At 44.0% G+C, this 15802-nt stretch overlaps 1 protein-coding gene across 4 annotated transcripts in view; it reads left to right on the top strand.

Annotated features, from left to right (window-relative positions):
* The window catches only part of CSNK2A2 (casein kinase 2 alpha 2), a 39359-nt gene extending 32449 nt beyond the window's left edge, over positions 1-6910 (top strand). For 3 of the 4 annotated variants that reach the window (XM_082439513.1, XM_082439514.1, XM_082439511.1), the window contains 2 exons: positions 696-789; positions 6463-6910. In XM_082439513.1, the coding sequence (XP_082295639.1) occupies positions 696-772 (77 nt within the window). In that variant the 3' untranslated portion in view covers positions 773-789; positions 6463-6910. Of the gene's footprint in view, positions 1-695; positions 790-2844; positions 4965-6462 lie in introns of those variants that run through there. The other variant, XM_082439512.1, reaches the window with a different exon arrangement.
* The last annotated feature ends 8892 nt before the right edge of the window (positions 6911-15802 follow it).

Here is a 15802-nt window from a genome sequence, read left to right as displayed (position 1 = left end):
CTTTTTTTCCTCTCTGGAGATTAACTAAATCTTGCCTGAAGAATACATTGCTCTGTGGTCTTGAGCCTGGTAACCCATAAGCATTAGTAGACAGCAGATTTAAAAGGTGTTACCCTTCATTCTTCCAGACCTCAGACAAGTGTAAATGGATGTCTTTCTGTCACAGAAGGCTATTTTTACATTCTGAACACTGATGTTTATATTATGCAAATCATGATCTGTCTACTTTTCCGAATACATATTATACTTCTATAAAAAAATTTTTATACTGTTGCTTAAAATCGATAGTTCTTCTAATAGCTCCTTTTATTCACCCTTTCCTCCGAAGTGTTTATTATCTATCGCACATACTTTGAAGAAATGGGAGTTGGATATGTTGTTATTATTCAAGGAAAAACAACACATAAGAAAATCAGTAGAAATTTTGAACAGTGGGAAATGGGTGTTTCTCTGCCTCTCTTTTCCCTTAGTCTTAGCAGTTGAACTTGTACTCTGAAGAGGTATACGAGTTGATTGTGAGAGCATTTCCCCCTGATCATTTCTCAGTGTCTGTAATTTCTGTTGCCCTCCTGACCCTGACTTCCTGGTAGCCTGTGTCTCTACCTCACTGTGGAAGAAGGTTGGGTCTGTTAGGGTGTTCTCCCCTGGCACTGGCCAGCCCTGCCTCTGCTGACTGTCCTCCTGTTTTCTTGCAGACCCCGTGGTGAAGGAGCAGTCCCAGCCTTGTGCAGATAATGCTGTACTTTCCAGTGGTCTCACGGCGGCCCGATGAAGACTGGAAAGCGACGGGTAATGCGGCATTGATGCTTGCCAATAAAACCAACCAACCAAACACAAACCTTGAAGGAAAACTACAGTGTGATAAAAAGAAATTCTAGCCATTCCTTCTAAACGCAAAGAAGAGTAAAGACCTAAAAGTCTGTCAAAAAGAAAGAAACTCCCCAGCACTAGTCTACAGGGAACTGCTGTTCGGCAGCCTGACGATGCACATAGTTGGGTATCTGAGGGGACTTTCCCTTTGGAATGCATGGGAGATGAGAGACTCGGAGTTGTTGTACATTTACCTTTATTTAACAGGAGACCACTGTTGAATTAACCTGTTCAAGTCAACAAGCTCTGAATATCTGACTTCCTATCTATTCCACTGTGGTCTGGGTTTCCTTTGGTGAGATTCAGGCTCAAGTTTTAGCAAAATGTCATCAGTCTGTAGTGACACACCAGCCTCATTCACGAAAAGGAGATACTAAAACAGTGGCAGTATTTTTTTTCTAAGCTCTTTTACAAATTCATGTTTTATGTATTTTTTTTTTTTAATGACATGAGCTCTCTGGGAAATGTACCTCATCCCTGCAGTTTTCTTCTAAGTGTATTCATTTGGGAGCAAACTGCAGTCACTCTCACAGGAGTCCCCTTTGATGTCAGGAGGCATCACTTTAAACCTTCTGATGCCATGGACAGGTCCATCTGTCTCATCAAAAGTTGGATGCTAAGTGCATAACTTGGAGCTCAGTGTAACCTTCGTTGATTTGCCTAACCATAAAATCTTGTTGCTATTTTTTTCATGTAGCTTTTTTTTTCCAGCCTCTTAAGGAAAACTTCATTTCCCAGCACATCCCTGTGTGTGCACCTATTTTAACGCACGTCTCTGAAACAAAGACTTTTTGTTCACAACCATAACTAAAGCTGGAAAGTCAGCCTTCAGGGAGGTCAAGGAGGGAGAAAAAAAAGCGTCCTTATTAGAATTTATTCAGGAAAGACGGATTGGGTGGGAAAAAAACAAGTACTCCCCTCCCATGCTTTACCCCTTTTTATCCCCATGAGAAACAGTTTCCCTCTGTAATCAGGGTAATCTGCATTTTTAAGCTCTGATAGGTAATACATGAATGTGTTGGCAGAGATAAGTCTTTCTCACGTGCAGGGACTGGAGTTGTGTGGGCAGGGCCACCCACCGATAACCCAGGCGACCGGAGAGAGTAGCATACAAGCGACTTGGGGAAAGGAGTGGAGCTGCTGGGGCAAGTATCAAAGCTTGGGATCCATTGTGCTAGCCTTCACGTTAGCAAAGGAAGCTATATTTTGTTTAAGAAAATTTTAAAAAAATAGAGCTGATGTCACTCTGGGGACTTGTCATCAACATAGTTTGCAAGCAGTCCCCTGACCCCAGCTGCAGGGCCGTGCTACAGCTGTGGGGACCTCTCACACTAGGCTGGCGCTCAAGGTGTCTACCACCACATCACACTTTAGGATTTCTTTATTACTATTTAATAATGCCATACATTTTTATAAGGTTAGGTTGTTTGAAAACATCTGTTTACATTCCATATCCCAATAAAATCGTATTGGTATTGGTAGCAGGTCCTATCTCTAAATGTAGATGCTATTTTTGTCGTTTGGTCAGTGGGAACTTCAAATAAAACAAGATCCCAAAGCCAGGAAATGCATTCAGTTAAGGTTCTCATACCAATGCTACCTGCCTTCATTGCACATTCTGTATATTAATGTATACATTTGTTCTACCTGAAAATCAAAAACAAGACAGGAGCTCTTGGGTGAACCTATATTGATATGTCAGGCAGTAAAACTCAGTGTTTTGGATTATCAGAAGCCTTCTAATGTGCCCTTCTAGGCAACACGGAACTGTTGGTTATTATTTATCAGGGAAATGTGCCACTGTGTGTCTTTCCTGCCCCACCCATCTCCTCCTTTGTCACCCATTCCCTCCCCCAACCCTTCTTTTTTTTTTTTTTTTTAAATTGCCGGTCTGGACCAGGCAGAGGAAGCCTACTGGAGGTGGAGGGTCTTGGTGAAGTAGTAACCCCGTTTCTTTCTCTTGGGTCCCCACAGAGGCAGTAGAAGCAGCAGAGAAGAGTCAGGTGACTTGACTACTGTCTCTCCTTTGGTCATGATGTAGTAGATGCAAACACAGCTCACCTGCCTGTCCTTGGGTTTTGTGACTGCAGCTTGGCAAAGGAGTAATTCTTCCATTTTATGTGTACAGTTTACTTTTCCACCACCTATACTTTTTACCTCTCTTCATGCCTTAGACATATAGCATAACTGAGTTTAAAATGCTCACTCCTTTCTGAGTCTGGTCTTGACACCCAACTTCTGGCTGACTGACTGTGGGTGGTTCTTTGCCAAACTGAACTGAGTCTCATCCAGACCTTTCCTCTTTTACCTATCTCCAGAACCATTTTGTGTCCAGATGGACCTAGCTCCCCTGAGATTATAGAGTATTTACCTGGGTTAGGAGGCAGTCTTGGAGAGTTCCAAAAGAGGGATGAGAGCGTGCGTGTGTGTGAGTGAGTCTAATCTTACATTTAGACAAAGCTGTGGTAGATTTACCCACCCAATATCCTTTTCGGTTAGCATATTATTTCTTAAATTCATCTCAGTAATTTTCATTAGACATTTTGTTTGCTTCATTACCTTGTAACAGGTTAAAAGTGCCTATGATAAGGACCTATTATTTCCTAAAGAAAAGCAAAAAAATGTGGGGAACAGGGTAGTGTTACACTGTCATCTCAGGTACTGCCTGTGTTCAAGAACATAGACCCGGTATGGTGAGAACGGAAGGTTCCCGTGCCAAATACAGATCGGTGTATCAGAGGTTGTTGGCCACAGGTGAGCATAACTGCAAGGTTTTGCTTCAGCTGAGAAATCCCATGGCGAGAGCAGAACTGATGAAGTGCAAATACTTTCATCAGGTTTGCTTGCAGTTCACTCTCCCCGTGATCCTATCAGCTGGCCTGCCCCTGTCCTATCCTAGCCCCGTGGTAAGTGACCAGGTGGGAGCAGCCAATGAGTGTATAATGCAGACCAAGCATTCCCGGGTCATCTTACCACTTAGAGGAGTGCCAGAGCCAGTTCTGTGAGGCACGTGAACCTCAGTCACTCTGCTGGGTCTCCTCACAGGCTTTCTCCGGCACGTTGGTACTCACGAGGCTCAAAGCATATGTATTCCCGTGCAGAGAAGGAAGGTGCTCTCCAACTGATTGATTAGAGGAGACGGAAGAGCTTATAATCCTTGGGGGCAGGGAGAGAGGACAGGAGAGGGGGCTGTTAAAAGAAGAAAGGGAATCAGTAAAAACAGTTGAAAGGTAGATCTTGAGGTGGCGGGACATGACTTCTTGAGGGAAGAAAGCAAGGGAGCACAAAGTTCAAGTTCTGGAACGTGCCCTGAGTTCTGGAACGCCCCCAGGATTGGTTCCGGTGGGACTGCAAGGTGGTGCTCTTGAGGCAGATGCTGAGTCCCAGAGAGAGCCATCCCATGGCTGTGGGTCTCAGTCTGCGTCTACTCAGGGAAATGACTTAGCCTCTCCCAGGTGCTGCTTTGATGAGGATGGAAGCAAAATTATTTTGGGACACAAACAATCGGAAGAATTTTTATATATGCATTGAAATGGATCTGAGAGAGCCCCGTTGACAGTCTCCTTTAATGCCAGTTCAGATTAATGATTCGTTTAGGAATCTGTGTTACTGCATGAGCACTCACAGGAAAAAGCAATCTTCCCTCCTACAAATTAACAGGAGTGGATAGTAACTGATCAGAGTCAAGGCCATTGAGATATAAACCTGAAAGCAAAAGCAGGGTCCATATGAGCACACAAGAAGCCAGAGTTTGTCAGTGAGCTTAATAAATCTAAGACTGAGTGACATCTTGCCATTAAAACTAACCCCAAGGTAGGGATGAGGGGAGGGGAGGTGGCGAGGAAACATCTGGCTTAAGAAAACCAGTAATAACATATGCTTTGGAGCTACGTGAATGTGTCAGTGAAAATGACCCCAACCAGGTATTGTAGAGGCGGGGGGAAGTGATGTTATGGGATTATACAGGTGATGCATACTTTTGTGTAGAGAATCAACAATGTGCTACAAATGTGATACTTAATCCTGAACTGCATGTATTGGGGATTGTTTTTTTTTTTTTTAATTCATTGAATCAATAAATTAACAGTTTTTCACTTGCTGGCTTTTCTTGCTGTAAATGGTGACTAAGAGGTTGGGACAGAAATCTTGACACCCAGTGGAAAGCTTGGATAAATCTTCAAGAAGCATGGAGCCGACTATTTTCTTCTGTTTGCAGAAAAGCAACACTGCCTGGGTTGTGATCCTTTACTAATGACTACTTCAGACACAATTGACCACCTCTTTGTATCACTGGATGACTGATGTATGATTTATGTGCTGCTGCCCTTTAGAGGAAAGAAAAATGCCATGTTAAATCCTGTTTTCATAAATAAAAATGTTGATAATCACCAGCATGTTGAGAATCACCAGCCTTCCCAAGTGGGAGACAAGCCACTGCTATGAGGACCTTAAACTTGTATTTCCTGTCTCTTGGGGGAGAGGAAGAATAAACCTTGAACTGTGAAGTTTTGTGGGTGGGTGGCTGCAGTTAATCACCTTGGTGTGAAGACTTGACTTGAGCAGAAGTGGTGGGACTAGGGTGGTGTGGGGGTTGTTTCTTGGTACTTGTTTCTGAATTGTACCACTCAGAACCTGTCAATCCTGCTTGGGATTGACCATTTCATTGCACAACTTTACCTTGTGGCAGAGTGTTCTGCATTTAGGAAAACCTCTCCCCAGCCCCGTTTCTTGCAACACAGGCGGGCACACGCCATTGTTTGGCAGATGGTGGAGTCTTTCATCAGTGAGCTTGCTTCTCACTGATCCCTCTGTGGAGTGGGATGCTTGAAAATCATCTGCTGAAGAGTCATTTCTTAACCTTATGCACCATGCAGCCTTTCTCAGATACTAAGCAGTAGAACCCTTCCTGTACCCAAAGAAAGTTTGGGTCATGAAATGTTTCTGTGTGACCGCTTCCCAGATACATTGTCCTTTCTGTCGGTACCCTGCTGTGGCACCATTATGAGCTGCTGCTTCTAGAGTTCTGCTGGCATCTCACGACCCACTCCACTGTGCTGGACATGGAAGGAGGAATGAGGTTTTCAGGCCATGCCAGACAGCTCCTTCCAGGGGGGAGTTAAAAATATTTGAGCTCTGTTTTTGCTCTTTATTAGTGAACTGGGCCCTTTCCCTCTAAATACAGTCATCTGATTCTTGGTCCCAAGACATAAGTAAGTTGGTCAGGTCTGATGGATATCTGGAGCTGGGCTGCTGAGCCTGTAGCTTGGCTTACACAGAATAGACAAGAGGCTTTGGTGCTTCTAGATCAGCGTCCTGGACCTGAGAAAAGGGGAGGGACTCGGTCCAGTAAGGCTGGGACCAAGACTGCCTCTGTAAGTGGTGATAAGAAGAGGAAGAAAGAGGGTACTATTTGAAACCTGAAACCAGTCAGTTCTTACCTGGTTTTCCACAAAGTGCCATGGGAAAGTCAGGCTTGTATACCATTCCCAGTGCTCCCCAAGAGAAGGGAGCCACAGGCCAGTGGAGGCCTGTCCTCACTCCAGGTCAGAATGATTAATGCCATCTTTCCCCTCCTCCCATCTCTCTCCCCAGGTCTGTTGCGGTTCCTCCCACTTTTCCATAAGCAGAACAAGAACCAAATCAAACGTCTTAACGTGTGTAGAGAGATCACGTTCCGTGAGCAGACACAAAACGGTGGCAGGTTTGGCGAGCACGAACTAGACCAACCGAAGGGCGGCCCACCACCGTATATCAAACCTCACTTCTGAATGTAAAAGGGTCACACGCCTTTGGCTTCCTGTTGACTTCCTCCTGACCCAGAAAGCATGGGAAATGTGAAGGGTATGCGAAATGGTTGTTGGTTACTGTTGCTCCCCCGCGCCCCTGGCTCGTCCCCGTGGCCGCCTGTTTTTTCCAGCAGACCATGTTAACTAGCTGACCACAGACTCCAGTGGGGGCACGGGGCGTATATGGCATGATGGGCGGTTACATATTATAATTTTAAAAGTATATATTATTGAATAAAAGGTTTTAAAAGAAATGTATGGAGAGTTTTCAGTGCGGAAGGGGCCATTAAACGAGACCTGTGGCCACAGAGGACAGAGAGAAGAGCATTTGAGCCAGGTTCTAGCCAGAGGGAAGAGGGCCAGTCCCAGAGGTGAGGAGGGCCGTTTCCAGGACGCTCTTGACAGAGATGAGAAGTTGAAGAGGTATGTGAACCAGCCCTGGCAATGGGGGACCGCAGGTGATTCCAGCAGACTTGGCGAGCCAGGAGAGCCAGGCCTCGGCCTCGCCTTGAACGCGTTCGTCTCCCTGGACCCCTCCTTCCAAAGCAGGTGAGTCAACCAACCATTTAGGCGGCAGGTAAATGTCACCTCTAGCGAACTCAGGAAGCTGCCTTAGCCCATTCTTTGCTTTCCCTTTGCGCATCACCGTGTTCCATTCCACCTCCCAATCCTGCCCACCACCCCGCCACGCCCCCTTCCAAAAAGCATCTTACCTTGGAGGCTGGTTGAGTCTGCTGCCCAGAGGCAGGGGAAGGGGTTGGGTCTGGGGTTCAGATTATCCCGAAGCTCCCGTGAATGGGAGGAGAAGCAGCCCAGTCACAGGTGAAGGAAGGTGGAATAGAAGCACCAGGTGTGTCTGTTAAGTGAGAAAACGAAACCTGTTTTACAAATGAGATTCCCTGGCGCCCTCAGTCCTCTCCCAGGACATCTGTGCCACGGGGAGGTGAAAGCAACAACCTGGTGGCTGCCCAGCCTTGTGTCTGGCTGAGGCCTGCGTCCTCCCACCGCCTGTAAAGCAGAAGCGGCGGGCAGACCCGACACCTGGGCAGCTAGATGGGGCGCCCGCTAGTTCTCCACAAAAGCCACTGGTCTGCCCAACATCCCTTCTCCTGTCTTCTCTGCTGCTTGTCCTGAACAGGTGACTATGGGAACCCAGGTGTGGACGCTCACAGTTTTTGAAGCAATTACAGGGGGAAAGCAAAGAGGTCCCTCAGGGCCACCATGGCGTCAGTGTCCCTTGGACCAGCTCCTGTTGTATCCAAGCCATTCCTCAGGTGTGGGAGCTCAAGACTGTGCCTGCCCCCAGACACCAGCGAGTGAGGGCCCGCAGGCCCCCAACCAGCTGACAGGACACCGAACGCTGGACTTGGTCCTTTCCAGCTCCATCACCGGCCTCGTATTCTCAAGCGGTCTCTCTCATGAGGCCCTTTTAGACTCAAGGCTCTGTAAACTTCTTTTGGTCTCCCACGTGTCTGAGACAGCATCTCAATACCTTGTTTTAATGAGCATGTCCCTGAAACTCTTATGAACATGGTACTTCATATGTGTGTGTTACTCTACATAGCATGTTACCACCATGTTGACTCGCTGGCGTTCGAGGGCCTTCCCTGACAGGGAGGGTCTCTTCAGAGCACATACACGGTCGATTGGCTTGGGAGTTCTTTAGATGCCATGCAGAACTGAAACGCTAGCTTTATCCAATTTCCCTTCTCAACCAGTGGGAAAGTCTTATTTTCCAGAAACCTCTCAACCAAGATAAACTTGGGTTTTGTGGATGATAATTGTTGGGTAGGAGAGTGCTCAGTTGTAGGAAGAAGGTGAAGGAGGAGTTTTTGCTTAGGTTGTTTTGGCCTTGAGAGGAGACAAGGAACCCACTAACCCAAGAACAGTCTGAAGCTCATCCACAATGTGCTTGGAAATTCAGAACATCAATTCACATCTTTCAGTAGTCCTGCTTGTATTGCGGTTGTTTAAAGTAATATTTATTGACTTTTCCTGATTACCAAAGTAATATATATGTTCATGGCAAAAAATTCAAATGTTACATAAAAGTAAATAATGACAGCCTCACCCTAACCACATACCCACACATCCAAAAACTTTCCTCCCTTGGAGAAAACCAGAGTTAAATTTGGCATGTATTTTTCGACTATTTTCTATGCATTTACTAACATTTTAAAATTATAATGATTTTTATTTGACAGAAAGGTAGTCAGATTTTGCATTCTTTTTCTGCAACTTGTGCTTTCACTTAGTTGGGAAAATTTTACTGTTATCATGTATAGATCTACCCCACCCCTTTTTCATGGCTGTATAGCATTCCATTGTGTAATGTACCACAGTTGAAGCAATCCCTTATGGATAGACGCTTACCAGTATTGTTGCAATAAACAAATTTGCACATACATTCTTACACAGTCTGTACGTTTGTGAGATAAAATCTTTTCAAAAAAAGAATTACTGTGCCATATGCTTTTTTTCTTTTTTCCTTTTTTTAGGAAGGGCATTGTAATTCAGAGAAAGTAGTCTTCCATTGCTTTCTCTCACTGGTGTAGGTTGGCACCATGATGCCTTTAGCTATGGAATTCTTGTGGGGCTCTGTCAGGCACTTGGGGCATGGTGTCCAAGGTCTATGAGCTTTCCAGGGACCTACAGAATATTTGAGACTTGAAAGAAGGGTGTTGGCTCTAACATAAGAAAGTTGCAAAATAAAAATTTAATAAATGTAAGTAAATGTCTCTCCAATCCTGTGAACTGAGAATTCCAAAAAAATTACGGGGAAAAAAAGTTATCTTGAATATGAAAAATGGCTGCCTTTTAATGTTTGAAATGCTATGGGGATGCCTTCAAAAGTAACCATGCAAAGGGCTGGTAAATGTTTTAAAATATCCCTGGCCTGAATGGTCTGGGTGGTGGAATGGATGAGCAACTCATTGCAGAATATTCTACAAACTTTTAAAATAACGTGCATCTCAAATGCATTGTGCTAAGTGAAGAAGCCAGTCTCAAAAGGCTGGATGATTCTATTTATATAACATTCAGGAAAAGGCAAAGCTGTGGGGATGGAGAACAGACCCGTAGTTGTCAAGGGTTAAGGTTGGGGGCTGGGGGGTTTGACTACAAAGGATAGCATAAGGGAATTTGGGGGTGATGGAGCTGTTCTGCGTCCTAAATGTGGCAATGGTTATATGACTTCGTACCTTTCTCAAAACTATACCAAAGGGACTTCCCTAGTGGCGCAGTGGTTAAGAATCCGCCTGCCAATGTAGGGAACACGGGTTCGAGCCCTGGTCTGGGAAGATCCCACATGCCGTGGAGCAACTAAGCCCGTGCGCCACAACTACTGATGCTGCACTCTAGAGCCTGCGAGCCACAACTACTGAGCCTGAGTGCCACAACTACTGAGCCCGCGTGCCACAACTACTGAAGCCCAAGCGCCTAGAGCCCGTGCTCTGCAACAAGAGAAGCCACCGCCATGAGAAGCCTGCACACCGCAGCAAAGAGTAGCCCCTGCTCGCCGCAACTATAGAAAGCCGGAGTGCAGCAATGAAGACCCAACACAGCCAAAAATTAAAAATAAATAAATTTATTTAAAAAAAAATTATACCAAAAGGAGTATATTTTACTGTATTTAAGTTTAAAAATAAATTTTAAAAATAACAATAACATGCAGGGTCCCAACACAGTCCCCTTTGAACTTCACTCTCAGATTAGCAGGAGCTTCATCTGCCCGCCACTGGCTCTTTTAACGATGTCTTTGGATATAACCACTGAGCTGGGATTCAGCGGTGCTCCGTCTGCTAGCTGAGCACCGCAGTCATTTGGGCAGTCTTCCATCTTTGTTCCCAGCTAAGGGTGATTCTCTAGGCACAACCCCTCACCTCATTCCTATATCTCCCCATTCCCATCAGCAGGGAGGGGTGAAGAATAATCTCTGCCTTACAGTGTGTGGCAAGTCCCTTGTGTCCTTTAGTGGCCAGGTGCTTGGAGTTTCTGGTCTCAGACTGACATAAACAGATGCTGTCCACTGGATTTTAGCAAGTAACCAGGGCTTTTGTGCTCTAAAAGTGATTCTTGGAGTTCTGGGTGTTTTATATACTATCTTAGTTATTAAAGCTGTACGTTTTGGGATTTCCCTGGTGGCACAGTGGTTAAGAATCTGCCTGCCAATGCAGGGGACACGGCTTCGAGCACTGGTCCAGGAAGATCCCACATGCCACGGAGCAACTAAGCCCTTGAGCCACAACTACTTAGCCCGTGTGCCTAGAGCCCATGCTCTGCAACGAGAAGCCACCGCAATGAGAAACCCACGCACCACAACGAAGAGTAGCCCCCACTCACTGCAACTAGAGAAAGCCTGCACGCAGCAACGAAGACCCAAAGCAGCCATAAATAAATAAATAAATAAATAAATAAATTTATTTATTTTTAAAAAAAGAAAGAAGCTGTACGTTTAAAAATCTAATTTGTCTTGTGTCTACAAACCTTGTTATAACTACAAACTGGTTGGTTTTGTACGTAAATTTGAACATTTATTTTGGTTAATCTTTGATGCCCACTTAATTCAAAACTTAATGGGTTAAACCATAAACATTGCTCACATACTTAATCTAGTTTCCTTAGACAATTTCAAAGTAAACCACATTTTTAGTCTGTTTGATTTGCTCAAACACTTCCAATAGCTAATATGAAAGACCTAAAATCTGCTGAAATCTTCCTAAGCATTCATATACTAACATATCTAAGTCTAAACTCATAGATTTAATCAATCAAACGTTGTTTACAAACTTAATTAAATTTTCTTAGCACTTTAAAACTAAAATTGCAGACCTAATTTCAAATTCCTTTAAGCATTTCAAATTAAATTCAAAGTACCATATCCTCTAATCCTCTAAATGAGTTAACTATTTTAAATATCTTAAATAACAAAATATCACAATAATCAAACTTATTCCTCTGTTTGACATGGATTACTGATATTATGAATTTGATTTACTTCCCATAGTCTCTGTGTGTATTTTGACACTTATCCCACCAAGGTGAGATATTCTATCTAAACGCAGGACTGTGATTCGTTCATGGTCAGAGATTCTGGGCCAGGCACAGAATTGCTTGCTGCTTCTGCAATGGTTCTACCCAAACTGCAGGTTAACAAACTAAGCCCCTTCTTTTTTTTTTTTTCTTGGCTGTGTTGGGTCTTTGCGCGCGGGCTTTCTAGTTGTGTCACGCAGGGGCTATTCTTCGTTGCGGTGCGGTGGCTTCTTTTATTGTGGAGCATGGGCTCTAGGCGCTCAGGCTTCTGTAGTTGCAGCACGCAGGCTCAGTAGTTGCAGCACGCGGGCCCTAGAATGCGCAGGCTCAGTAGTTGTGGCACACGGGCTTAGTTGCTCTGCAGCATGTGGGATCTTCCCAGACCAGGGCTCGAACCCGTGTCCCCTGCATTGGCAGGTGGATTCTTAACCGCTGCGCCACCCGGAAAGTCCCCATCTATTGTTGATGGACATTTGAGTTGTTTCTAGTTTAGGGCTATTATAAATGACATTGCTAAGAACATTTCTGTACATGTCTTTTATGGACATAAACAAGCATTTCTGTTTGGTACCCAGCATTAGAATTTCTCAGTCACAGAGTATATATATGTCTAGATTCAGTAGACATTATCAAACAGTTTTCCAAAGTGGCTGAACCAATTTATACTTCCATCAAGAAGGTATGAATGTGGGCTTCCCTGGTGGTGCAGCGGTTGAGAATCCGCCTGCCAATGCAGGGGACACGGGTTCGATCCCTGGTCTGGGAAGATCTCACATGCCGCGGAGCGACTAAGCCCGTGAGCCACAACTACTGAGCCTGCACACCACAACTACTGAGCCTGCGTGCTGCAACTACTGAAGTCCGCGCGCCTAGAGACCGTGCTCCACAACAAGAGAAGCCACTGCAATGAGAAGCCCACTCACTGCAACGAAGAGCAACCCCTGCTCGCTGCAACCAGAGGAAGCCCGCGCGCAGCAACAAAGACCCAACGCAGCCAGAAATAAATAAATTTATATAAAAAAAAAAAAGTATGAATGTTCCAGTTGCTCCAAATCCTCCCTATCAGTGGGTATTGTCAGTCCTTTTAATTTTAGCCATTCTGGTTGATCTGCAGCAGTGTCTCATGATTTAAAGTTGCATTTTCCTGATGACAAGATATGGTGAGCATCTTTCCATATGCTTATCGGTCATTTGAATATTTTCTTTTGTTTTTCAAAATTGGGTTTTCTGTCTTTTTCTTATTAATTTGTGGGAGTTCTTTATATATTCTGGATAAAAGATTTTTTTTGTCTGGTGTATGTATTGCACATACGTCCTCCCAGATCGTGATATGCCTTTTCACTTTCTTAATCTTGTCTTTTAATTAACAGACTTTTAAAATTATAATGACATTCAACTTATTAATATTTTCTTTTATGTTAGTACATTTTGTGTCCTATTTAAGAAATCTTTGTCTACCTCAAGGTCTTGAAGATAGTTCTAAGGTTGTTGTTTTTAAATTAAGACCTTATTTTTGGAGCAGTTTTAGGTTCACAGTAAAATTGCGGGGAAGGTACACATTTTCTATATATTTCCTGCCCCCACACATGCATGGCCTCCATTATCAACATCCCCTACTAGAGTGGTACATTTGTCACAATTAATGAGCCTACACTGACACATAATAATCACCCAAAGTCCATAGTTTATATTAGAGTTCACTCTTTGTGTTTTACATTCTATGGGTTTGGACAAATGTATAGTGACATGTATCCATCATTATGGTATCATACAGAATGTTTTCACTGCCCTAAAAATCCTCTGTGCTCTGACTATTCATCGTTCCCCACCCCCCTACCCCTGGAAAGCACTGATGTTTTTATTGACTCCATGCCTTTTCTAGAATGTCATATAATAGAAATTATACAGTATGTAGCCTTTTCGTATTGGCTTCTCTCACTTAGTAACATGCATTTAAGTTTCCTCCATGTCTTTTCATGGCTCGATAGCTCATTTCTTTTATAGTGGTGAATAATATTCCACTGTCTGGGTGTACCAGTTTATTTAGCTGTTCACCTACTGAAGGATGTCTTGGTCACTTACAAGTTTTGGCAATTTTGACTAATCCGCTATAAACATCTGTGTACTGGTGTTGATATGGACATAAGTTTTCAACTCCTTTGGGTAAATACCAAGGAGTGACGTTGCTGAATCCTATTAAGAGTATATTTAGTTTTGTAATAAATCTCCAAGCTGTCTTCCAAAGTGACTGTACAATTTGCATTCCCACCAGCAATGAATTCCTGTTCCTGTTGTTCCACATCCTAACCAGCATTTGGTGTTGTCTGTGTTCAAGAGAGCAGAATTTTAAAATCCTGCAATAGACTCAGGTGCACATGAAAATCTAATGTACAGTAATTATGTTTCCCCCTAGGATATTTTGAAAAATTTAATAACCTTAAGGGATAAATTGTTCACTGACCTGAATTATACAGAGTCCTCAGAAATCATCCAAAAATAACAGCTTTGTATAAACATTTTTGACTTTCTGCTGTAATAAGATCCATATTTTTCCTTCTGTCTGGAAATTCTGGTTGGACTGTTCACGGCATTGCCATGAGGATTAAATGATTTAATAAAGGCTAAGGCACTCTATTATATGCCTGACACAAAATAAATGCTCAATTGATGTTAGGAATTATTAGTTATTACAATGACGACATTAGTTGTTACAGTGAAGTTAGCTGCAAACTCCTTTTCTGTCAGCCACAATACCCAACACAGGCCTGAACACAGAGTAATATCCAGGTAAATGCTCAGTGAGTGACTGGTTTCCAACATTTGGGATTTCTTCCACACTTGAAATACCATAGCTTATTTTATATCTTTTAAAAAATGTTCTAGGGCTTCCCTGGTGGCGCAGTGGTTAAGAATCGGCCTGCTGGGGCTTCCCTGGTGGCGCAGTGGTTGAGAATCTGCCTGCCAATGCAGGGGACACGGGTTCGAGCCCTGGTCTGGGAAGATCCCACATGCCGCAGAGCAGCTGGGCCCGTGAGCCACAATTACTGAGCCTGCGCGTCTGGAGCCTGTGCTCCGCAACAAGAGAGGCCGCGATAATGAGGCCCGCGCACCTTGATGAAGAGTGGCCCCCGCTCGCCGCAACTAGAGAAAGCCCTCACACAGAAACGAAGACCCAACACAGCCATAAATAAATAAATAAAAATTAAAAAAAAATTAAAAAAAAAAAAAAAGAATCGGCCTGCCAACGCCGGAGACATGGGTTCGAGCCCTGGTCTGGGAAGATCCCACATGCCACGGAGCAACTAAGACTGTGTGCCACAACTACTGAGCCTGCGCTCTAGAGCCTATGAGCCACAACTACTGAGCCCACGTGCCACAGCTAGTGAGCCTGTGCGCCTACAGCCCGTGCTCCACAACTGGAGAAGCCACCACAAGGAGAAGTCCGTGCACCGGGACGAAGAAGATTAGCCCCTGCTTGCCGTAACTAGAGAAAGCCCGTGAGCAGCAATGAAGACCCAACTCAGCCAAAAATAAAAATAAATTTATAAAAAAAAAATTCTAAGAATTGATTTTTTAAAAAAACCAGCTGTTTATTCAACTCAACCAACTCAACTTTATTTTAATTGCATTACTTTCTGCTTTTATCCTAATGTTCAGGCCTTGTTTTCTAATCATGCATTTAAGGCGATAAATTTTCCTCCAAGTATTGCTTTGACTTCATCCCACAAGTTATGTGGAGTATTCATAACGATCCTGTCAATAATTAAAGCAATGATGCCTATAAGGCATTTAGCACAGTGCGCAATACTGGTTAGCTGCTTTAACCTTATCCAGTACTCGGCCAACAAGTATTTATTTGTCATTCGCAGGACACCAGGTAAGCTTATCCGAGCCACCTTCCGTGCCCTTCCTCACTTTTCTTTTGCCTTTGTAACTCCTCCTAGCCCCTTAGGGGGCGGGGCCTGGTCTTCACGCGCTTTGACCCCACCCCCGCCAGGTTTCCATGACACCACGTAGCTGCTAACAACATATTCTATAATCCTGTCTCCTTCCGCTTTCTAAAAGCAGCTATGGGACAACGATGGGAAAATAGTCCCTTGGCAAAGGAGTTCTTT

Source organism: Balaenoptera physalus (assembly GCF_965194825.1).
Source record: "Balaenoptera physalus genome assembly, chromosome: 19".
Classification (NCBI taxonomy): domain Eukaryota; kingdom Metazoa; phylum Chordata; class Mammalia; order Artiodactyla; family Balaenopteridae; genus Balaenoptera; species Balaenoptera physalus.
This window is presented reverse-complemented; position numbering and strand designations above follow the sequence as displayed.